General features: G+C 42.0%; 1 protein-coding gene across 1 annotated transcript in view; it reads right to left on the reverse strand.

Moving 5' to 3' along the window:
- Positions 1–279: 279 nt before the first annotated feature.
- Positions 280–23,522, reverse strand: part of PREX1 (phosphatidylinositol-3,4,5-trisphosphate dependent Rac exchange factor 1) — a 232,807-nt gene continuing 209,564 nt past the window's right edge. Inside the window, exons 27-40 of the mRNA XM_082225791.1 lie at positions 16,554–16,642; positions 16,035–16,117; positions 15,092–15,182; positions 14,497–14,625; positions 11,676–11,717; positions 11,014–11,231; positions 9,179–9,278; positions 8,010–8,153; positions 7,343–7,457; positions 6,488–6,554; positions 5,053–5,240; positions 3,896–3,998; positions 3,239–3,306; positions 280–1,785 (exon numbers count right to left, since the gene is read on the reverse strand). Coding sequence (XP_082081917.1) covers positions 1,743–1,785; positions 3,239–3,306; positions 3,896–3,998; positions 5,053–5,240; positions 6,488–6,554; positions 7,343–7,457; positions 8,010–8,153; positions 9,179–9,278; positions 11,014–11,231; positions 11,676–11,717; positions 14,497–14,625; positions 15,092–15,182; positions 16,035–16,117; positions 16,554–16,642 — 1,480 coding nt within the window. The 3' untranslated portion in view covers positions 280–1,742. The remainder of the gene's footprint in view (positions 1,786–3,238; positions 3,307–3,895; positions 3,999–5,052; positions 5,241–6,487; positions 6,555–7,342; positions 7,458–8,009; positions 8,154–9,178; positions 9,279–11,013; positions 11,232–11,675; positions 11,718–14,496; positions 14,626–15,091; positions 15,183–16,034; positions 16,118–16,553; positions 16,643–23,522) is intronic.

Consider the following 23,522-nt stretch of genomic DNA (forward strand, 5'->3'; position numbering starts at 1 on the left):
TCAGTGTACAGTGGTACCTCTAGATACGAACGGGATCCGTTCTAGAGCCCCGTCCGCATCTAGAGATAAACGTATCTAGCGACGGCATATAGCGAAGTCGCTTTTTGCCGCTTCTGCGCATGCGTGTGACGTCATTTTGAGCGTCTGCGCATGTGGTGAAACCTGGAAGTAACGCGCTCCGTTACTTCCGGGTTGCCGCGAAGCGCAACTCGAACACGCTCAACTTGAAGCAAATTTAACCCGAGGTATGACTGTAACACAATAAATGAAGGATTGGACTGTTAGGAAACATTGGAGTTTATTAAATGCCCTATTTTAAGCCAAAATCAAAATATCCCTCTTCTGTGTGCTAGATACAGAAGCCACTCTAAGGAACTTCCATGCATGCCCAACGAAAAGCATTTCAGAGGAGACTATGGCTTTTTAGTCTATTATGATATAGAAGAATGTTAGTTTTGTCTTTATGCCCCTTAATTTTTTTGTATCTGGGTCAACATGGATGATTCATTTAAGGCACTCACTCCAAAATAATGTTACTTCTGGCCTGAGATTGCTGATATTTTTCATTACATTGTGGCAAGTAATTTGGAAGCAAATTACTCTGCTGATGATAATACTGATCAAACAGAAAACAATTCTAAAACAGGGAAAAATAAAGCACATTATATATACAACCATGATTTCATTTTAACTTACAACCCACTGTAATCTATTTTCTTTTCTTTTCTTTAAAAAAATGTATTAAAGACTACTTAAATACTGCAAGGTTTTAAATAACGTAACAATATTTTCAGTGAACTGAGATCTACTACGTATCTGCCAGCATTATTGGCCCCATTTGAAACAAATACTTCTTAAATTTAAACCTTGTATATAAGGAAAAAGTTCCAAAACAGATACTCCATTCCACATAAATAAGTATAGTTTTGTCCTTGCTTCAAAAATGCTCAGCTGCTCAAATTACTGGAAAAAAGAGCTGTGGTTGCTTCCCCTTTCATCATATCTTTCCATTTCAGAAAGAATCCTTCATTGCTAAATCTCCCTTGTAAAATATTGTTGTATTTCCAGAATACATAATGGACCATTAGTAAAAAGTGTTAATTGCAAACCCTGAACTTTACAGTAAAAGTTAAAAGGAAATTCTCGTAGAAAGTCCTATGGAATGTGCACTCTGCGGAGTAGAGTCTGGTTCATACTGGGCTGAAGTGGAAAATGACTCCTTTGAACAAACCAGAGATGTGTGCTATTCACAATTTCAAAGTGCAAGTTGGTGTGTTTTTCTTTTTAAAAAGAGTGTTTGTGAGGCTCTTGTTCAAGGCCACTAGCCAACACTGTGCAGGAAACTGGATGAGAGTCCAAAACGGCATGACAGGTAGATGATGTGCTTCACTTAGATTTGCTAAGTCCACAATGTCCAGTCAGCACCGCAATCAATTCCTTATCACAGGGTTTTGTCCTCCTGTGATATCCTTCCTGGTACTGGGCAGAAGTCATTCCTCAGTTTCAGAACTCCTGCAGCAACCAACCGCAAAACAGGGCAACCAGGCCTGCCTATATAAAAAGGCAGGAGATGCGTGGAAATGCAGTTTTAGTGCACCAGACTGCCTAGAAGCACAGAACCCACAACCCTCCTCTCTCTTCTGGACTCAGCACCATGGGCAAAAGGTAGGATCAGTGCTCAGGAAGCATCGCTCTCTGCTGAACGCTTCTGCGATTCCGGGACATGGGAGTTTCCTTCACTTCTATAAATCTCCATCTGCAGGGGGTTGACACAACTTGTAGATTCTGTAAAGGAGTGACATAAAAAAAAGTTGATGTTACGAAAGGGACGCTAATGGCCAATGGAATACAGTCATACCTTGGAAGTCGAACGGAATCAGTTCCGCAAGTCCATTCGACTTCGGAAACCTAAGCGCGGCTTCTGATTGGCTGCAGGAAGCTCCTGCAGCCAATCAGAAGGCCGCAGAAGCTCCGTTGGATGTTCGGCTTCCAAATAATGTTTGCAAACTTCTGGGTTTGTGGAATTCGGGAGCCAAAACGTCCAAGTACCAAGGCGTTTGGGATCCAAGGTACGACTGTGCAGCAAAACTAGTTAAAATAATTTCAAGTGATTTCCATCTAAGGGCAACAGTGACACTGCCAACACAAAGAGGAGGGTGGGACTGGCGACAGGAAAAGTATGACAGGCAAGCCTCTCCACTCCAGATCCCCTGGGTTTGTAAGCCATGAGTGGTGGCTTTGGATAAACCATTTTTCAGTCCTCTGATATTGTTTTGGGTAACCTTCCTTCAGCGCTTAAACATCTCTGAGTCCAAAATCCATGTGCTTCTTACTTCTTAAAACGCATTTTGACATAAATCATTTTAATGATCAGACTGCTTTTTAAAACTTGCTGTAGCCCATAGCCAAAGCATTAGCTTATGAATTATCTTTGCTTATCAGTTGTCAGTTCTGCTGCTGCAGCATCTCGCCATTCCTCAGGCAGCTGACAATGCCCTGACAGCCGCAAGATTACCATCACAAATTTATTTTATACAAAATGGAGCTACCCGTTGCTATTTTTCTAGAAACAGAGGGGCCAGAACTGAGTTCAGGCGGAAAACAAGCCCTGGAACTACCCAAAAGGGCTAGGAGGAGTGTGAGATGACTTGAAGTACAGCTATAAAAACCCTGCTGCAAACTGTAAAGCACAGTATACACTAGATTGGAGCAGTGTTAAATGCCTATGTAATATTAGGGATGGACTGAGTTGCCACATTCCATGTCACTTGTGGTCAACTCAGAGATCCATTCCTTCCTGGTTTCTGCAGTTTTCTTTCTTTCTCTTTCTTTCTTTCTTTCTTTCTTTCTTTCTTTCTTTCTTTCTTTCTTTCCTTTTAAAGTACAAAGCCCTTCATTTAAGCTGCATGCATTTTGTACATATCTCTATGTAAGAAGCACATTTTTCAATGCATTCATTTGTAAAGCACACATTTTGTGTGCTTCCTAATGAAAAATACTTTTTTCTTTTTTTGCACTGAAACTGCACAGCAAAATATGGAAGAGGAATCCAACTGGGATTTGTATTTTGATCCGCAGCCAAGTCTGGGAGTATTTGTTGGGGTTCGCCTGCCGTAAAAAGGGAACTGAATGAACGTTTCCCCTTTCCCTAATATCACAGAATCAGATGTGTGTATATACACAAAAATCTGAAGATGCATTTCTTCAAGTGAAATCCTTGCTGTATAGAGTCACCTACCGGGGTGCAGACTGTGGCATCTGATCCATCACTTTCAGATTTTTTGCAGAGATTTCAACTCTTGGTCCCTAAAGAAACACAAAACATTAGGTGGTGTGTTGGCAGTACGAGCGAGAGAGTGCAGCCCTGGAGAAAAACCTTGAAAGACAAATATATTACTTTTCTTTGAAAGCACTTTAGCTTCAGCTACTAGCTTTGGAAAGCACCAAGGTAGTCCATTAGTCATCTGTGTTTACTTAAGATGAAAGGATTCCCAAAGCACTCTGCAACTGCTCCAGCCCAACACTGTAAGGTTACCACAATATATATGCTGTAAGCCGCCCAGAGTGGCGGGGTATTTATTTTTATTTTTATTTCTTTTTATTATTATTAGTATTATTATACAGAATGAAAACAAGAATATGGACACCATGCACAGGACGTTGAGTACAAATGTGGTATGGACCACTGCCCCTTTAAGCATAAATATTTGCAATGGGCTTATTTTTCTATTATGCCGGATACCATTAATATAATGGAACATACTGACATTCTGCATGTGACAGTCTAAGGGTTTAGGACTTGAGCACAATCTACGTCCTTTGCCCCTATGCCCTGTTTGAAATATTTGCAGCTCCTGTTTTCTTTTTTTGCATTCAACCCTTCATAAAGGCTTACTTGTTTTCTCATGATGTCTGTTGCCTGCATGATACACTTAGGCAGGAGTCCGTGACTTCGAGCCAATATAGCTGCTTGTTCCAAGGACACGCTCAGCGTACTCCTAAAAACAGAACATAAAGAATGTCACTTCCAGGAGTCAAATGCCTATTCGTATAAAGTGGCGATCCTATGGTCCCTGGGCCACAGGACTTTTGGATCCCCCTGAGGGTGGATGGAAAGGTCCACTCTCAGACAGGGAGATTTGACCTTGCAAGACTCCTACCTATCTTCTACATCCAGGACATCTCCACTCTCCACTCTGATGTCAGATAGAACAAAAAGGAGGCATGTCAGGATGGGCTGTGGCTCTGCAGGTTTCAACATCCCCCTGTTCTTCCCGAGTGTGGGAGAAAAGCTATGCAAGCCCTGTGGCTGGTGCAGTTTATTTTCAAAGGACAACCGGCTGCACCTCATTCCTCCCTGTCCCTTTGGATTGTTCCATCTGAAGTTGTTGGTTCCATCCACCCCCACCCACCAGCAAAACCAATTTTCAAAAACATCCTTCCATTTCAAAGGTCTTGCTTTCTCTGAGCTCCAGTTGAAAACTGCATTGGTTTATTTCTATTTTAAATGGCAAAGCTTTACAGTTTCTCATTACTGTTTTTAATCCTGCTTTATATTGTTTTCATGATAGTTTTCATGGTGAGCGTTTTAACTTTGCTTGCAAAACAGAAACAAAAATGTGGAACTCTGGACAAGTCAAGCAAAAGGTAAAGTAGTGGAAACAAATAATCATGTAAGTATGTTAAAGGTACTCCATGCATTCAAAGTTCTAGCAAGCCAAAGGTGATAAACTAATTTATTCCAGAGTAACCTCCTCTGACAAGCAGAAAATGAACCTAAATATCTTAGGTCCAGTGCTGAAACATGTGTCTGTAGATGGTGACTCACATGATTTCTCCATGCGCAAACAACAGAGAAAACGGGATGCTATATTCTCCCTGACATCCAAGTTTTATAAGTAGAGGGACTGTTTCTATTTTTGAATGACGAAGCATTCAGTCATGTAAATCCCCACTTGCAATGGCAGAGCCCAGGGATCTACCAGTAGGTCACTTTCAAAAAATGTTCATTCCAGAGGAGCACAACATTTGTTTTGATTTAAAAGCTCTCACCTTTGCATTCCAGTGCCGCACATTACAATCTGGCAGGCTCCGAGGCGATAACAGAGTTCAGAGGATATAGGCAGCAGTCCAGCCCCTGCCACGTAACTACTGGAATATCCTGACTGGCTGCCTTTTGTGCTGACAAAAGATTTCATTAGTCTGCAAAGCTCATCCATTGCATTGATGGGACGGATAAGCTACAAAAGAATATAAAGGAAGAATGCAACAGTGAAGCATCTGTACCTACAGGCTCCCCTGCCCTCAGTTATACCCAGTCTAAATGCTTATGCCAACAAGCATTCAACAGAGCAGCTTCCAAAATGGCAAGTCGAAATTGTTGTTTGCCACAGGGGGTTTAAGGCCAAACTATACATTACACTGGCACTCCCAGAATAGTTTTCTTTTTTGCAAAAGCAACTATATCAGGGCCAGAGCATGGGGGTGAGTTGGGGATGGTGTCTAAATCTTTCCTTGTGCAACATCAGACGCCATATATACTTTTCCTTGTTTATTTGTTCATTTTGTGACAAAAAAATACTTTTATCAAAACTATTTTTTTTAAAAACCATTACACCCCGTGGTTACATTATTAGAGATATAAGGGAAAAAATTACAAGCTTAAAATGTTAAGCCTGTAAACTTTATTTCCCATAGCTATTAGAAGCTTCAGGGGGAAATCTAGATTGGGGCTGCAGCACGGGTTAAGCCTCTGCCCCAGTCCAAATCAGGCGGCCTTGTAGGTTCTTTCACAAAAAAGAAACTTATGTGGGGAGGTCCAAACATGGCAGTCTTAAGTAAATATAGTTTGGTCCTTATAAATAGGTTAATGGGGACTCGGGGCGGCATTCTACACAGGCACTGCAACAAACCTAGACTGGCAATTGAGTCTACACTCAATAGGGATCTGTGGCTACTGTTCGTTTGTCAAATTTACCTTTTACCTTTTTAAATGTACACTTGAAGCACTTAAATGTGTGAGGAGGTCCAGAGGACGTTTGAGAAACTGCAGATATGAACTAATGGGGTTCATATTAGATTTAGGGCTGCCTAAGGCAGATGGATCTCCGCCAGGTGTGGCTTTTGCCATGTGAAGTCTGCTTCCCTCTGTCCTCGCTCCTCTACCATCATATATATTCCAGGCTCTGACTCCAATGTGGATTCCTATGACCCTTCTCCATGCTCCAAGCAAGCATATTGGATCTCACGGTTCTAGTAAAAAACCTAGCCGATCCCATACTCCTGCAGCCTGCTCACCCCTGCTCACCGATCCCATACTCCTGCAGCCAAGAGAGAAGTGGCTTTGTGACTGCCAGATGGGCCAGCCAAGCAGTGCTGTGCACAGCCAGCTTCTCCTAGAAATAAGGAGCACTGGTTGCTCCTGACCTCAGCTCGGTTTGGAAGTTTGCACTTACTGCACATATGCCAAGAAGTATGGTTTCTGTACCTGATCAATCTTCACAGCTGTGGTGTTGGAATCTGTAGGCAGATTGGATCTCTCAAGGTAAAATGTCCTGAAAGTAAGAAGCAAGCTGTATTAGGCTGTGGTCATCTAGTTTCAAGCATTCCTATAAGATGTTTCTTCCTAAGGGGCATGGCCGAGGAACAAGTCAACGGAAGGCTAGATGTGGCCTATCAAATATGTTTCTGTGGCCCAAGGAATGGTGCCAGAATTATAAGACTCTTTACTTCCATTAAACATGGTCCGGCTCATAGTCAGAAGCTGTTACTGGCTTCTCCTACTCTTTTAAAGGGTTCATGGTGTAGGGTTTCCCCACACAAAATGTCAGGTAAACAACTATGACCCCATTCGCACATTACAATCTTGGGACCAATAAATCATGTTTTATTGGCCTGTGAATGAGCTTTGCCCGCACTTTTCATTCTCCCTTCCGCCATCTGGCTTTCATGCTTATATCCTGGCCTTGTTAATCCATACTATGGCATGCCATCCAAATTCAGAAATGATGGTTTAAAGTGCTGTTTACAAACCAGCATATAAAACCAGAATCAGTTACTAGAACATTTGCGTCCCGTCTCCAATTGCTTTCTTTCTTTTTGTACTATGTACATTTAAAAGGTTCTCTTTCTTTTATTTAACACCCAAACAAAACTTGAATTAAGAAAATCTCAGTTCAAATGTATGGATTTTCTCTCAAATGAACAGGCTCAGATGGCAAGCACCCTGGGGCAGGGACCCGCCTTCATGTATGCTACCATGTAAAGAACCACCCAGACTGATAAAATCTTAATAACAATAATAATGTTGAGTACAAACAACATTCTTTTTATGCCACAATACCTGAGTTTGCGATAATACTGCTGCACCTTTTCAAGAGAGGTGGAATTAATTTGCTGCTGGAGCTCTTCTAGAGAGGAACCATTTGGCTGGGACTGGCCTTCCAGATTTTCAAGGGCTGAAATGATTTTCATGAAAAACATCATGTATTCATTATAAAGCTCACCCGTTTCTGTTATTTCTTCTGTCACCACCACTATTATACAATGTGAAAGTACACTAGACTTCTTAGAATGCTAAGTGGTTTACAATCCTGATCTTTATTCTCCCTCACCATGGCCCCATGAGGCATGTTGCCATTGCACCCATTTCACAGATGGTGTGCAGAGTCTGAGAGTCCAATAACATGGAAGGCTCATGCATATGTGCAGATTACAAAATAAGCTCAATGTGCCTGACCCTATGCTTACCCTCATCCTGTCAGCATTGTGAAACGGTTTTCTAACTGGCAAATTTTACCTGCTTCAGATTAGATTTAAGCTTCCTTAAATTTAATTTACACTGTCTCAGACTTTGCCTTGCAGATTTAATAAGCTGCCAGAAAGCCAAGAGCTGAGGGCAACATTCATCTTTATCACATAAGGCTCAATTACGAGCATCATCCACCCCAATTACATTATAGTCAGTGGCTTAAAGGGAAAAAACCGAACAAACAGAATTTCGCCTGTACCTTTTGTGAAGAGCACAGCATGCAGTTTCAGGCTCCCTCCGTTCTGAAACCGGGAAGGCAGTTTGGAGAAGTAGTAGCTGTCTAAGTAAAAGAAAACCTTCAAAACCTGCCTGTTGCCTTCAACATGGTAGAAGACATGCGTATCTGGGGGAACAAAAAGACAGGTGTTGGAGACTGAATGAGCTTTTAGAGAGAATTGTTGTTCTTTTTTAACGACCAGTTGTCACTGTGCAATAAGAGGTACTGTGGCCTAAGCTCTCCAGAAAGTTCCACCCTCTGTCTTATCACTCTTGCCTCCTAATCCAGCTCATATGAGAGGCGTGGTTACTGGTGAAAAAAACATGCCCTGTTCACGCTCTACTTCATTACTATAGTACCAACATTATAAAACAACCAGCAACAAAACAAAGCAAAGTGTTGAATTAAATTACATTTAAAAGATTATCTGATGGATTTAATAAAGAGAAAACCCAAGAACATGGTCAAGAAACAGTGGGATTGTCTAAATGAATACTTACAAAACCAGGGCTCAACTACCAAAATTTGGTTGTGTTTGGACTAATCTTGTGATGAATATAAAGAATGTAAAGTGAGAAATTAAGGAAAACTTGCAGGAAGGATATGAAGAACAGAGGTTATGGTGACGTATAAAAGAGGTGCGGCGTAAACGGTGGAAGTCTTTTAAAACATTTTAATTAAGACTGATATTTTGCAAGATGGAAATATAAAATTGTATGCAAGTATAGATCTGAAATTGTTGTTTATGGTGAACACTTTTCTATTCTCTAAATTTCTATTTTTAACTTTTCTTTCTTCTTTTATTCTCTTTTTCTCCTTCTTTTTTGAATATTGCTTTACAGATGTAAAAATAATTATGTTCACGTGTATATGTATGAAATTTGTTTCTCTATTTCTTTTCTTATTTGATATTCTTTTCTTTTTCTGTATTTAATAAAATTTAATAATAATAATAATAATAAATACATTTAAAAGATTAGCAACGCTCTTGCTGGGTTTCAGCCAAAATTGCAACTTTTGCAGTTTTTAGTGCACGTCCACAGTCTTTGTGGACTAAGTCAATGAGACACACAGGAGACATGTCAGTGCACTGCAGGAAAAAAACCAAAGATGTGGGAAAAATAAGGGACAAATAAAAGGCACGAACTCACTTGCAACGAAACACTCATCCAGTTGCCTGAAATAAAAAGCAACTTTGTCCAGCTCTGACAAAGTGGCTTGAATATCTTCCAGCATGATTCGTTCCTCTTTCTGATTAAGAAAAATAAATAAATAGGGAAAGTTAGACGGACTGCAAACAAGAACACACATACCCCTTTCCCCAAGGAATCGTGAGAAGAAAGATTTCCCCCCTAAAACTTAAGCAACACAAGTATCAGCTAAAGGGTGTTTTCTGCCACATGATTTTGGTTAAGGCTGCATCTCATCCCATCTTTTACAATGCATATTTAATTTCCCTACATCACTGTTCTTTGAAAATGAAAAACATTCCAGCAAACAAGGAAGTACCAATTTCTATGCTAAAAACATGACGACTATCCTTCCAGCCATAATTTTAGCATCATTTTTCAAGGTATTCCATTTCCATATATCCCATCTATATAGCCTAACCACGCTTCCCTCTTCCACCTTCCTGCTTTTGATGTGTACTTCTCCCTTGCACACACATTTGATGCAACGCAAGATACAGCTTCTCGCCAGCAGAGGACAGAAGACACCACACAATTTGCCACCCGTCATTGCCTTTCCTGCAGTGCTCTCTACGCAGCACCAGTATTCAACCTTTTCAGACGCAGAGCCCACCTTTTAGTACTACCTGCAACATGGGGTCCACTTTTAGTCTAACCGCACATGTGCATCTATCTTCCTTTTGTCCCAGAAGTGACCCAAAGCCAGACGAGACAGGCCTCCTGTACTTTTAATAGTTTCATGGAATAGGGAATTATGGAAGTATGTAATGCGGGGGGGGGGGGTGTTTATGTTTTAAAAAGGTTTGGAATGTAAGAACTGACATATTCTTAATCAGACCATTATTGGTCCATGCGACTGGTGGCGCTCATAGATTTCAAACAGAGGGCTTCCAGACTTGCCTCAAAATGTCAGGTATTGAATCCGGAACATTCTGCATGCAAAGCACACACTCTTCCACTGATCTGCATTTACTAAAATTCCCTCTTAACTATTAAAAGTTATCTGTGTAAAACGTGCAGGGTTAAGCAAGGAAATAATAAAATAATCAATTGAACAATTATTAAACTATAACAACACAATAAGACGGAAGAAGTAAAAAATTGAGATCACACAAGGGTGAAGGGGAGTGGGGGGTATAGGGGAATTGATAATATTATTTATAATATAAAATTTATAATATAAAATTTCCAATTGTGTTGTATTTATATATAGCAAAGAGAAGTCTAGAGTAATTAGGTATATTTTAATTTAGATAACTATGTAATAGGCTTATGCTAGAAAACAAATATGAATTTTGAATTTGATGTTTGTTAATTTTTCTTTTTCTTTTTGGTTTAAAAAATAAAAGTTAACTCTGTTCTGCTTTGCAGCTGGTTATCTCTCAGACAAACCCTGGACAAATAAAACTGTCGCAATACCACCCACCTCAGATTGGAATGCACGTGGGTTCTGAAGAACCACGTGAATAAGCAACATGCAACCCGTCAAAACAAATTCACAGGATGTGTACATGCCCATTATATTTCTCACATCTTAGGAGCACTAAAGCGAGTTGGCACAGATTTTGAACCGAAAGTTGGCCCGGGGGCCTCCTTCACAGTAGCATAAGAGAACATTCCCAGGGCCCATTTATGTTTAAAGGAAACGCTAATATACAGCAAATAAAGGCAGTTCAAATTTCTCACAGCCTTAAAATGTAACCAGGGCAGGCAGAACAACCTGGTCAGGAGATGAGTAAGAAGAAGACTGTAAAGTTCCTTATTTATTTAGCTGGCAAACTGTAGTACTCCCTTACCACAGAGGGGGAGAGCAAAGACTGGTAGTTGAGCAACACCCCCGTGGCCGCTATCTGCTCCAACCACTTCTTGCTGGCTTCCCTGCTGCTCTCTTCATACTCCCCGTTGTTATTGTATCTGTAGTTGAGAGCCCCCAGTAACTGCTCGGAGAATGTGCAAATGGCAGCCACCAGAGCCTGGCAGAAAATCGCGTCTCGTCTCAGCTGCAGCTCAGTGTCTGGGAGAGAGAGGAGAACACACAGGAATCAGGAGTTATCATTTGCTTCATGTCATGAGCCCAATGCCCAACAAAGGTTCCATATTTCCTATTCTCTTCATGTGCACTGTGTAAGGTGCACCATAGTAACCCAAGCAGCGAAAGCTTCCAATCTACATCCATGTTTTCCCCCCAAATGAATGCTCAGTTTCCCACAACAACACAGAGCACATGGGAACGGAAGGACTGTTGGCCTATAAAAGGGTGTCCAGTTATCACTGACGTGATATGCAAGGATAATAACTGTTGTTCTGCCAACACCACAGCACTATCAAATTTACAGTGTTTAACGTTTAATGACTTTTTCTCTGAAACAGAAGGAAAAGTTTCTGGTAATTGCACACCTGTCCCTATAGCACCTAAGGGATCATTTGCAAACAGTAGCAAATCAAGGAGCTGCTTTACCTGTACACTTCAGCAATGCCAAAAGCAGCTGGTTCTTGCCATCTAGAAAGGAAAGAAAAAAACACATTATTATTTTTTAAAAAACGAGCATAATCACATTCCACTTAGCTAAGTGCTGAGTCCCAGTAAGTGATGTTGAAATACAAGCAGACTTGGGAATGGCACCCCTTAGCCTAGAACAGGAGTTCCCAAACTGAGGTCCATAAGCTTCATTTAGTTGGTCTGCAGCTCGTCAGTGAAGAGCACTTATAAACTGAATTCTGTTGAATTCCATATATTCCAACTGTAATACAATAAAATACAACGTACTAAATTAAAGAAGCAATGAAAATGCAATTAAAAATCATGCAGCAATTTAGCACAGCACATTGCAATTGCTACAGCAGGCAGGAAAAAAACTTTTATGTGGTCCATCAAAACTCCCAGCAATTTTCAAGGCTGAGGGTGAAAGTCTGGGGACACTGATCTAGAAGGCCTTGCTCCTTTTTCTCAACTATGCATGGGCTAGATATGGTTACTTAATGGGAAGGAGAAGTTGCTCTGCACATACTCTTTGAAATCACTTCATAAGTTGCCAGCATTCAGCAACTGCACCAAAAACAAGTTCCAGGTTGGAGCCCTGACAAATCCTAGCCCCAAGAAAACAATTGTTCACGTGCACAAACTAGGAAGGAGGCAAAAGTCAGACATCATGGGCAGCTCCAAGGGTGCTTGATTAAATCTGAAATACTGTAGCAAACTGTACCTATGAGCCCTACCCTCAATGTCCCTATGCATGCTGGTGGCACTTTAGATCTTTGTGCATTACAAGTTCCTGATCGTGGGGAAGCTTCTAAGCAATGTGTGAAGTGGAATCAGTGTGCCAGGACCAGGGGCGGAGGAAGGGGGTGAGGTGGGTGCGGGCTGCCCCGGGTGTCACCACTGAAGGCAGTGACAAAAGGCCAGGCGGAACTTACTGAGGGGCCTGCAGTGTGCCCGAGCCACACATCTCTCCTGGGAGAGACACAGTGGCTTGAGCACGTGCAGGCTCCACGCTGCCTCCGCCTCTGGCCAGGACACCCCAGCCCCCTCCCCTGTTTAAGCCCTTATGTATTTACTCTAATGTTTGAGGAGACTTAAGAAACTTGGGGAAGTGGTGGTCTAAGTCAATGTCCTCCAGACATTGAACTACAACTCCCAATCCCCCTGACCATTGGCCATGCAAGTTGGGTGTGATGAGACCTGGACTTCAACAACATTTGGTGGTCCAAAGGTTAACCATCCCATCATAAGTATCCCATCTGGTCAGACCTCACCTGGAGTACTGTGTCCAGTTCTGGGCACCACAGTTCAAGAAGGACACTGACAAACTGGAACGTGTCCAGAGGAGGGCAACCAAAAAGGTCAAAGGCCTGGAAACGATGCCTTATGAGGAACGGCTAAGGGAGCTGGGCATGTTTAGCCTGGAGAAGAGGAGGTTCAGGGGTGATATGATAGCCATGTTCAAATATATAAAAGGATGTCACATAGAGGAGGGAGAAAGGTTGTTTTCTGCTGCTCCAGAGAAGCGGACACGGAGCAATGGATCCAAACTACAAGAAAGAAGATTCCACCTAAACATTAGGAAGAACTTCCTGACAGTAAGAGCTGTTTGACAGTGGAATTTGCTGCCAAGGAGTGTGGTGGAGTCTCCTTCTTTGGAGGTCTTTAAGCAGAGGCTTGACAACCATATGTCAGGAGTGCTCTGATGGTGTTTCCTGCTTGGCAGGGGGTTGGACTCGATGGCCCTTGTGGTCTCTTCCAACTCTATGATTCTATTATTCTAAGTACAGTTTGCACTAATATTTTGGAATCAAACACACCTGAAGCTACTCTGTATTCTGATTTATGTCTCTCACCTAGTTCTTGCCTATAAAGTGTTAAAGACAGGATGCTGGGGGCAAGACATGTCTGCATACCCAGCCCCCAATAACAGTTCACGCCGTCAACACATTCATTTGGGTGACTCAAGGGGGTTCTAGACTCAGTAAACTCTTCAGCTTGAAGAAATCTTTGCGTTTCTTAATGAAAGCAGATCACAACTTGTGTTTCTTAATGAAAGCAGATCACAACTACTCTAAAGCACAAACCATTTCCATGTCAGTGAAATGGCTCAACATGGGAACTCCCCAAGTTTACTTCACAATGTGCAAAAAACGAATGTAGTCAAGGGATTATGACATTATTCGGCAGCCAGGGTGATTGTCCAGAACTGCCCTTGCACTTCCTCTTCCGATGGAGGATTTTGCTGGGGAAATTCACATAGTCAAGTTTGAGCAGCATATTCCAATGAAAAATTAGATGGACTCTAACAAAGGAAATATTGTGAGCCTGACTTATGAGGTGTGTCAGTTTCACATATAGAAACATAGAATTGTATAAATTGGAAGGGATCCCAAGGGTCATCTAGTCCAACCCCCTGCAATGCAGGAATCTCAGCTAAGGCATTCATGACAGATGCCCATCCAACCTCTGCTTAAAAACCTCCAAGGAAGGATAGTTCACAACTTCCTGAGGGACATCAAATATCTCTACTTGGATTGCCTATAGGGAACAATTCTCATCTGTTAGAAATATCCATCTGCTAAACACAGGCCAATTATGTCTCATCAGAAATGTTTTCAGCTCATGTCAGTACAAAGGGTGCATGCTCAGAACTCACCCAAAACTGATCCAGCCCAATGGGTAGAAACCCAGATTTGCAATAAAAGTAGCCCAGATAAATCTCCGGTCACTCTACTACCCTTTTCATAATACTAGAATAAACCAAAGAGCTTCCCCCCCAGCATCCCTTTTCACAGACCTTCCACATATTTCTGTATGGTCTCCACAAGGTTCTTGATGCGGAGCGGAAGGTTCCAGGGATCTTCTTGGATGCTGATTTGAATCTTGTTTCTGCTCCGAATTGTGGTTTCTTCTTTCTGCTTAAATTCTGCAAAAGAAGAGGGAGTTTAGGCCGGGCAATTGAGCAATGCCAGAGTAGTTCAAAACAGCACCTGACTGCATACTGTGCTAATCCCAACCAAGCCCTCTGAAAAGTTGGCTCTGATGAAAAATTAAAGCTGCCCAGATTGGCTGGGGAAACCCTGTCATATGGGTGGAATACAAATAATAAAATTACAATAGGGCTGGAAACTGGATCTTATGAGGAATTAATGGCTACCACTGAGAGTAGTAGCACAGTGTCTTTTCCTTCTATATCTCCCCTGTAACATGATGTGATGTCAATCACATTCCAGGTTTTCCTATCCCCGCTCTCAAGAAAGGAGGAGCGAACTCAAACATCAAAAGGAAGGAAGGAGAGAAACAGCTGGAGATTGAGCAAGTTGCGTCTGGACCCAGATGTAAAGTTCTGAGAAAAGCAAGATCCTGGACACACGATGTTCTGGCAAGTTTACCTTGTAAACTGTGGTCCATTGGAAAATGTTTTGTTTCTTCAAAAGCCTTGTTTATTACTGGTCCTTTGAGAAGGGCATTGATGGCATCCACCTGCAAAGAAGTACATTTAGTGAGTCTTGAAAATTCTCCAAGAGTTTCCGGAGAGGTGTTTTTTGTTTTGTTTTTCCTAAGGGAAATCATGGGTGGTAACTCATCCCATCAGTGAAATAATTTCTGCTTACACAGCTTCTTCCCCCATGTGTGCCCCATGCCCTCCCCAAATCACAATAGCTAAATGAAGCATCCAAGCCCAGAGGGAGTATATTTTTGAACACCAAGTGCTGGGGGCGAACAACCAAAGACAACTGTCATGCTCTCAGGCACTCCAGATGAAGCCAACTAGATGAGCCGTGGCCTGAATGAGCAACAGAATATTTGTTGAACCCCATCACAGAGAATGTCAAGAAAAGAGCATCCAATTGCTAATCAACATTACTGGTTCCTAAGCATCTGGAAGGGACGTGGGTGGTGCTGTGGGTTAAACCACAGAGCCTAGGACTTGCCAATCTGAAGGTCGGCAGTTCGAATCCTCGCGACGGGGTGAGCTCCCGTTGCTTGGTCCCTGCTCCTGCCAATCTAGCAGTTCGAAAGCACGTCAAAGTGCAAGTAGATAAATAGGTACCGCTCCGGCGGGAAGGTAAACGGCGTTTCCGTGTGCTGCTCTGGTTTGCCAGAAGCGGCTTAGTCATGCTGGCCACATGACCCGGAAGCTGTATGCCGGCTCCCTCGGCCAATAAAGCGAGATGAGCACCGCAACCCCAGAGTCAGTCACGACTGGACCTAATGGTCAGGGGTCCTTTTACCTTTACCTTTTTAAGCATCTGGAAGAGCACACACTCTAAGAGAATATGGCAAAAGCAGTGAAGTTCCCTATTCTACATCATAAGCATTTGTGTCACTCACCTGGTTAAATAGATGCTCAAGGCAGCCATGCAGTTTATCTTGTTTGTCTGAAGGTATCCTCATGTCATTGGGGAGTTCATCACCTAATGGTAAGAACAGTAAAACTTTGGGCTTGTTCTCATGCAAATATATTGCAATGGAAAGAATGTCAGGAGCAAATGCCTATCTAGGAATTTAATATATAATGACAACAGCAATATCAATTACAACTACTTTAGGCTATGATCAACCACCCTCCTTCTATCTTTCTGAAGGGGTGAAAAGGAAAGAAGGAGAACTGAAAGTGCTCTAAGAACCAAGATGAACAAGACGACCCAACTGATTTTTGAAGTTTCTCTTTCCACTTGGACATAGTGAATGACATGGGGTTTTTTAGATCCATAAGTCTGCAAGGAGGGTGGTTGCTATGGGAACACTAACAAAACACAAGTGAGCAGCTGAATAATAGACTGGCATCTACTGGAGAATTGGCTTATGGTTCATACATGGTCTCATTATAGAAGCACAGCATTCACTCACCTGATCCCATCTCATCACTGCCCAAATAAGAGCTGTTACTCCGTACGCTGGTGTAGGAAAGCACAGAGTCCCGGTTACTGTTGCACTCACTGGAAGAAAAATGTGTAAAAACTAAGGAACTCTTCATATGCAGAATTCCAGCTATGCATAGTTAGCACCTTTTGGGGGGGGGTGTATCCAAGGGCATTCTTTCATTTCTATCTTGCCTGTCTCCAAGGGTTTAATGTAGTGTACAATGGACAATGGCCCTCCTAACTCAACACAGTAAGAGGATACTATCCTTTAGTGACAGCAAACTTTTGAACTCTGTCCTAGAATACTTCATCTTTCACTGATGAAGACAGATTGCAGAACTGTAGCATTACTCTTTGCTACCAGCGCTCATGTCGGTGACTAAAGACAAGGGTTAGAAGTTCAAATTCTAACCCAAATTTAGTTGATTCTTTGAGCACAGGGTCTTCGTCATTGAGCTTCAATGTTCTGTTGCTTGACTCTAATGTTCAGATTTAACTTAAAACCACACAGTTTTTTATTAGAATGCACAATGATAGAACACTGTTTTCGGTACCTGTTTTGTGACATTTCCAGGTGTATCCCTGGATGGCCACCAGGACAGTCACTGAGCTATTCTGCTGAGTCCAGACTTCCCTTAAAACTACCTGCCACTGCCACCTTCTAACTTATAGAAAGGAGTAGGACTCTGGTTTTATCATCATACTCAAGTATATCCACACAAAGCATGTTGGGTGATATATACTTGCCATAGAATCCATCCAGACCAGAACAGATTTAAACATAAACATACATTTTTATTAGAGAGCATAATCTGCAGAACTAGTAGCAGAATACGTAAAGAATTCTAATTTCCCAACCTAACATAACTATCCTGTCTTCTAACTTTCGTTAGCCATTCTTACTCTTTTACATAGGAGTCAAAATGGGTCACATGCCAGTGGTGAAAAGAAGCAAGAGTATGCATGAGTCAATCTAAATATGACATCTGTGCAGTAAGTTTGTTTCAAAACACACCCTTCTATATTGTCCACCAAGGTGAGCAAGAGGCATTATGAGAGTTCAAGGTCACATTCTGGCCAGGCAAAAACACTTCTGGAAGCCAAGACGTAGAGCCACTGAGGAGTGTGGCCTGGAGAAAATCCCAAGGACCAGACAGGGAGGTCTGGAGGACCGCATTTGGCCTCTGGTCCTGATGTGCCAGAATGTTAACCAATCAAATGCAACTGGAAGCACCTTCTCTGAATGGGATATAATTTATGCAATACTATTTAAATGAACATTGCAATCTTTTAAATACGCTCAAAACTACCCCACAAGGGAAGTCTTTTCTGCTCCCATGTTTGTTTGTTTTGTTTTGTTTTAAATTCCTCCCCCACAACAAACACTCTGTGAGGTGAGTCGGGCTGAGAGACTTCAGAGAAGTGTGACTAGCCCAAAGTCACCCAGCAGCTGCATGTGGAGGAGCGGGGAATCGAACCCAGTTCACCAGATTACGAGTCTACCGCTCTTAACCACTACACCACACTGACTCTCTTCTGCTCCCATGTTGAAAATGGGAAATGAAGGTCCAAGGAACCACAAGTCCATGAGTCTGGTGATACCTGAATTCACATATGTGGGATTCAAGTCTGAAACTCCATATGCTGGACTACCACAGGGGCCTTCTCTATGGAATGGGCCCTTATGATCACTTGTTAGCTCTTTGGATACAGAGACATACCCAGAGTGTTGGATTAGGACCTGGGAAACCAGGGTTCAAATCCCCACTTGGCCATGAAGCTCAGTGGGTTCACCTTGGGCCAGTCATTGCATCTCAGCCTTTCCTAGGGTTCCTCTTAGGGTTGTTGTGGAGATTGAAAAATGATGAACAGGAGAAAAATATGACATGATATTTTTGTCTGTGTAGATCTGCAAGTTGCTGCATCTTAACAGCTTAACAACAACACAAACAATAAATGCAGTAAGCACAGGATATCCAAGAGCTGTTTCAACTCAATCAAAATGACAAGGGTGAAGGAGAATGCTCCACTTGATTTCTGCTATCAATATATAAGTTGTTCTCAAAGGTATCTATTTCTCTTAATTTCTGAAAGGGATATACTACACTATGTTCAGGAATGTTAGGAAGAGACAAATGGCTATGAAAGGTAAACTGATTGTCCGAATCAGATCTCGTGCAACAAACCATGACTAATTCCAGCTAAGTATCTTCTTAGCTGTGCTTTACTCATTCTTGTAAGCTCCGGGATATCCATTTTCTGACCAAAACCAATCAAAACACATTTGATTCCTTCTTGAATTGCTATTATATAGGTTATGTATGCTTAATCGTCTGAGTCTAAAAGAGGTAAGACAGAACAAACTCTCTCATATTTCATTTAAATTCTGAAACAAGTGACAGCCCCACTGGGAATCTGCCTTTGATCTCACTGTGTCATCTAGGACAGATTAGGCTCAATTATAGAACCCATTAAACAAAACCCAGCACAGGAATAGGAGTCATATGAAAAGCTGAATAAAATTATTTCTATTGCATTAAAACAAATTCCACTGTGAGTAGGTAGAAAAGCCCTGAAGATACACTGCCAGCAAAAGATTAGCCTACCACCCACCAACAGCTTTTCTATGGAACCAAAACTGAGGATTTAAACCATGCAAAATGTGCTTTTTACATGTTCAATGCTCGGCTCTTAGAGGAAATAAATGATGCTAATTCCTGTGACTAGGAAACTTGAAGTGCTAGAAATAGCATTTCTAATTGAATTGCCATGGCCTATTTTCTTTAATGCACAGGTTGCAAAACACGCTGGGGATTTTCTACAAACTTTTGACAGTTTTTGGCTACCGCTCAGTAGCTTTCTTTGTTTGGTTGTCATGTTGAGAGCTCTGCTCACACAAAATTCCATCTCCTTTGCCAACAACACAGGAGAAATACTCAATGTACCTGGTTCACTATGCTAATAACAGTCCTAAAGCATGGCATGTATGTGGAAATGAACACATCTAAATTGCATGTTTAAGGGGAAGGGGTCCCCTGTTACTCCTCCCAGATTAGAAAGTCCAGTATCGGAGAAAGAGCTACCATCCGACTAGGGCTTAAATCACTGCAGCAGGAAAGAAGAAGAGTTTGGATTTGATATCCCACTTTATCATTACCCGAAGGAATCTCAAATTGGCTAACATGCTCCTTTCCCTTCCCCCCCCCACAACAAAAACTCTGTGAGGTGAGTGGGGCTGAGAGACTTCAGAGAAGTGTGACTAGCCCAAGATCACCCAGCAGCTGCATGTGGAGGAGCGGAGACGCGAACCCGGTTCACCAGATTACGAGTCCACTGCTCTTAACCACTACACCACACTGGCTCCCCAGAAATACATTTCAAATGTAGATCTTCCGATTGGGCTTTATGCTTCCCTTCTAGCACCAACCAGGGTGATCTGTCAAAATATCACTATTTTGGGGTTTTATACTGATTCATCGTCTTTGTTTTTTTAAAATAAATTTTATACACTGCTCAAGATTTATTTACACAAAGTGGTACATAAACATCTTAAATACCACATAGTTAAATTTTAAAGCTTGAACAGTTTGATATTTCACTAGGTGACATATATGCCATGAGAAGCAGCTGGTCACTTATGCTTTAAGACAAGATTTTCAGACACAAATATTTTTTATCTCAGTTTTCCGAAACCAACTGAAAAACAAGAAAGCAGGGTAAGGGGGTGGGGAACCTGAAATTTTATTCTTTTACTATTTTCCTCTTCTGAGTCTTCTGGGAACACAATGTTCACAGACTTGAATAGAAAAGACTTCTCTGTAACTGCAGCTACTAGAAGCGCTTCCAAGCTACCTGAAAACTTCTGTGGTTTTATAGTGCTATATTACAAAGGCAGAGGGTGGGGACGGGGAGTGAGGGAACCACATTTTAGGAACTGAAATGCACAAAGCTGTTTTTCAAACAGTCTTGACTTTCTACAGCAGTCTAATAGTAAAGTTGTTGAGTATTTGCTAGAATCATTTCCATAGTGACAGGAGTAAGTCAGGAGATATTTGAACAACCCTGAGTGCTCACTGGAAGGACAGATCCTGAAGCTGAGGCTCCAATACTTTGGCCACCTCATGAGAAGAGAAGACTCCCTGGAAATGACCCTAATGCTGGGAAAGTTTGAGGGCATAAGGAGAAGGGGACGACAGAGGACGAGATGGTTGGATAGTGTTCTCGAAGCCACCAGCATGAGTTTGACCAAACTGCGGGAGGCAGTGGAAGACAGGAGTGCTTGGTGTGCTCTGGTCCATGGGGTCACAAAGAGTCGGACACGACTAAACGACTAAACAACAACAACAATTTGAAGAATATATAAATATGCTCCTATATCAGGCTAAAAAGGTCTCTTTAAAAGAGCATTGCCTGCAGAATGGCTGGGTGGAATTTCTGTTCTACAGTACAGGTGCCTTAGTTCCTTATTGTTGTGATCCACAAAGCACTGAATAAAGAGTATTTGAATTTTAGCTCTGGTATTGGATTGAAATCAATTGAGATGAAGAGCCCGTTCAAATTGGTTTGTTTTTTAACTACTATGAAATGACCCCCGCCGCCGCCACCATTAATTACCTCTTGTTGGTGGTGTGCCTGGCAAGAGGGGGAACTATTGGAGGAAAACCTTGTGTATCTTGGCCTAAATCCATTTTGTATCCTCTATATTGCTGGAGCCGAAATTAGCTTATTTGCTCCTTCAATCAGCAATACAGAGGAGTGGGCAACTTCCTTGCATCTTTAGATTCCCGGGTTAGAACAAGTGGACAGGGACCAAGCTATTCTTCACTTGTCAGTTTTCACCTTTGGGGGAGGGAAGGGTATATGAGTCTCGTAATGCCCTCATCGAAGGGCTATGATTTAGACAGCGAAAAACCCTCTAGCTGGTTGGTGGCCCCTTCAAAAACAGCATATTCTGTTCTCTCCTATCCTTCTAATGTATGATCCAGAAATTGTTCCACTTAGGACACAAAACCACAAAGTCCAAAAAAAAAGCACATTACTTGAAATCTCTTGTGAGATCTTCCAAACAGCAGAGCTGTGGTTAATTCAGTCTACTTCCATGTGCCTCAGACTGGTGCCTGCTGATCTGAGTAATGCAAAAAAATCCTGCTGTAGATGTAATCGTTATAAAGTCCAATTAGTCTGTGTTTTCTGTGGATTGTGTGTTTGTACACATAAGACAACAAGTTAACAGTTCTGCAAACAACAGCTGCAGAACCAGTCTGAAGCTAATAGGCGTCTACCCTGAAAAACCCACAAAAGATTCCCTCTTCCCAGCTGCAATGCTTCACTGGATAAAGAGGAAAATTCTTCCCTCTGACCTCACCTGACCTGCCTGATCACTGAGGCCCTGCTGTAAGTTGATCCTGTGACTGACATGTGCACCATGTCAAATTGTTGTGAACTCTGGACTGGATGCACTTAAATTCGTACCGTGCAAGTAATGATTAGGGCCTGGCCCACGTCATATGTACTCTACTGTACATTTGGGAACAGTCCTAAGTTTATAAGGAGTGATGATCCATTTGTTAGCAGATTTTAAGCACAGAGTGCTTTTTAAGGAGAGAAGGAATTGGTAAGATTTAAAAACATTTGGATTTTAGCTTCTTAAGGCAGAATGAGATTAGAAATAGACCATGGAGAAAAGCAACTGAATTTGTCTGGAGTGATGGAATGTCCTTCCTATGAAGAGGGACAAATTCCTCCTACCCTGCAATGCAGATGTACTAAATGGTGAGAAGGTATTGCTAGCTAGTAGGTAGCTGTTGCTGTGAACATTCTGTGTCACTGAGGACAGCATTAGTCAAAATGCGACTATTTGGGGTCACTTCAATTCCCCATTGCTTTCCCCTTCATCCTGCATCACTGCACAAAACATTTAACTTTTGTTCAAAAATCTTAAAAATGGCCTCCCATATGGTAAGTCATACCAGAATAAAATATGGTAATGTACAAACAACCAGCAAAACAGAAGGGCAATATATGGGTTATGATTCTGCTCTGTTATCAAAGTGCAAGAACCCTTTGAATAAGAATGTAAGATTGGTAGGTGTCTATATCTATAAGACAAAAGACACAATTTAAAGAAACAAAGGACACATATTAATAAAGGTTAGCTGTGACTAATCTCCTAATTTAGCCATCATTAACATTTGCTGGAATGGATTCACAGATTGGGGCGCAACAAACATTTTTCTTGTGATGACATAAAGAAGTGCGCCAGCCAAAAAGGCATCACCGTGCATGTAATAAGCAGTTCTAGCAGTGGTGGACTTTGGGTTCTCTAATTTCAGTGGTGCCCTGTGTGATGCTAAAATTTGCCCCCCCCCCGCCCACCTCTCGTGCTCCGTTCTACATCATTGTTGCAGCGCCCCCTGCAGTACCAGCGCCCAGTGTGGGTGAACCGATGGGACTACCCTAAAACCGCCTCTGCTTCTAGCTTAGTGCATGTTCTTAAATGCATTCATTAACAAATAGAACCTGCAATACAATTCTGTGGCATACTCAGAGAGAACTGCTGCTCAGATCTCTTTGGAAAGGGAAATTTCAGTAGTCGGAAAGAGAAAAAAGGGTGAATTTTCCCCTGCTCCCCAGGGATTTCCCCCAGTTGTGCCATATAGTCTGCTGGCCCCAATTTTGAGCATTTCATAGCTATACGGGGCGGGTACCGTTCTGGAGGACGAAAAAAGGGAAATGAATCCTTTTGCTTTGCTGTCCTTCTGAAACATCCATGTATAGAGTGGGTGGTTGTGGGGAGTTTTTAGATCTCCTTCCACCCAACTCACAATCTCTCTTCTCAAGGATAGTTATAACAAGCTGTCAGGGGTCCCTGGGTCACACACCTGCAACCCTAATCACCCCTCTTTCTATGACCCTTTTCATAACTTGTCAGGGGCTCAGGCAGTTTAGACATTTC

This window comes from Podarcis vaucheri (assembly GCF_965113315.1).
Source record: "Podarcis vaucheri genome assembly, chromosome: 6".
In the NCBI taxonomy this organism is placed as follows: domain Eukaryota; kingdom Metazoa; phylum Chordata; class Lepidosauria; order Squamata; family Lacertidae; genus Podarcis; species Podarcis vaucheri.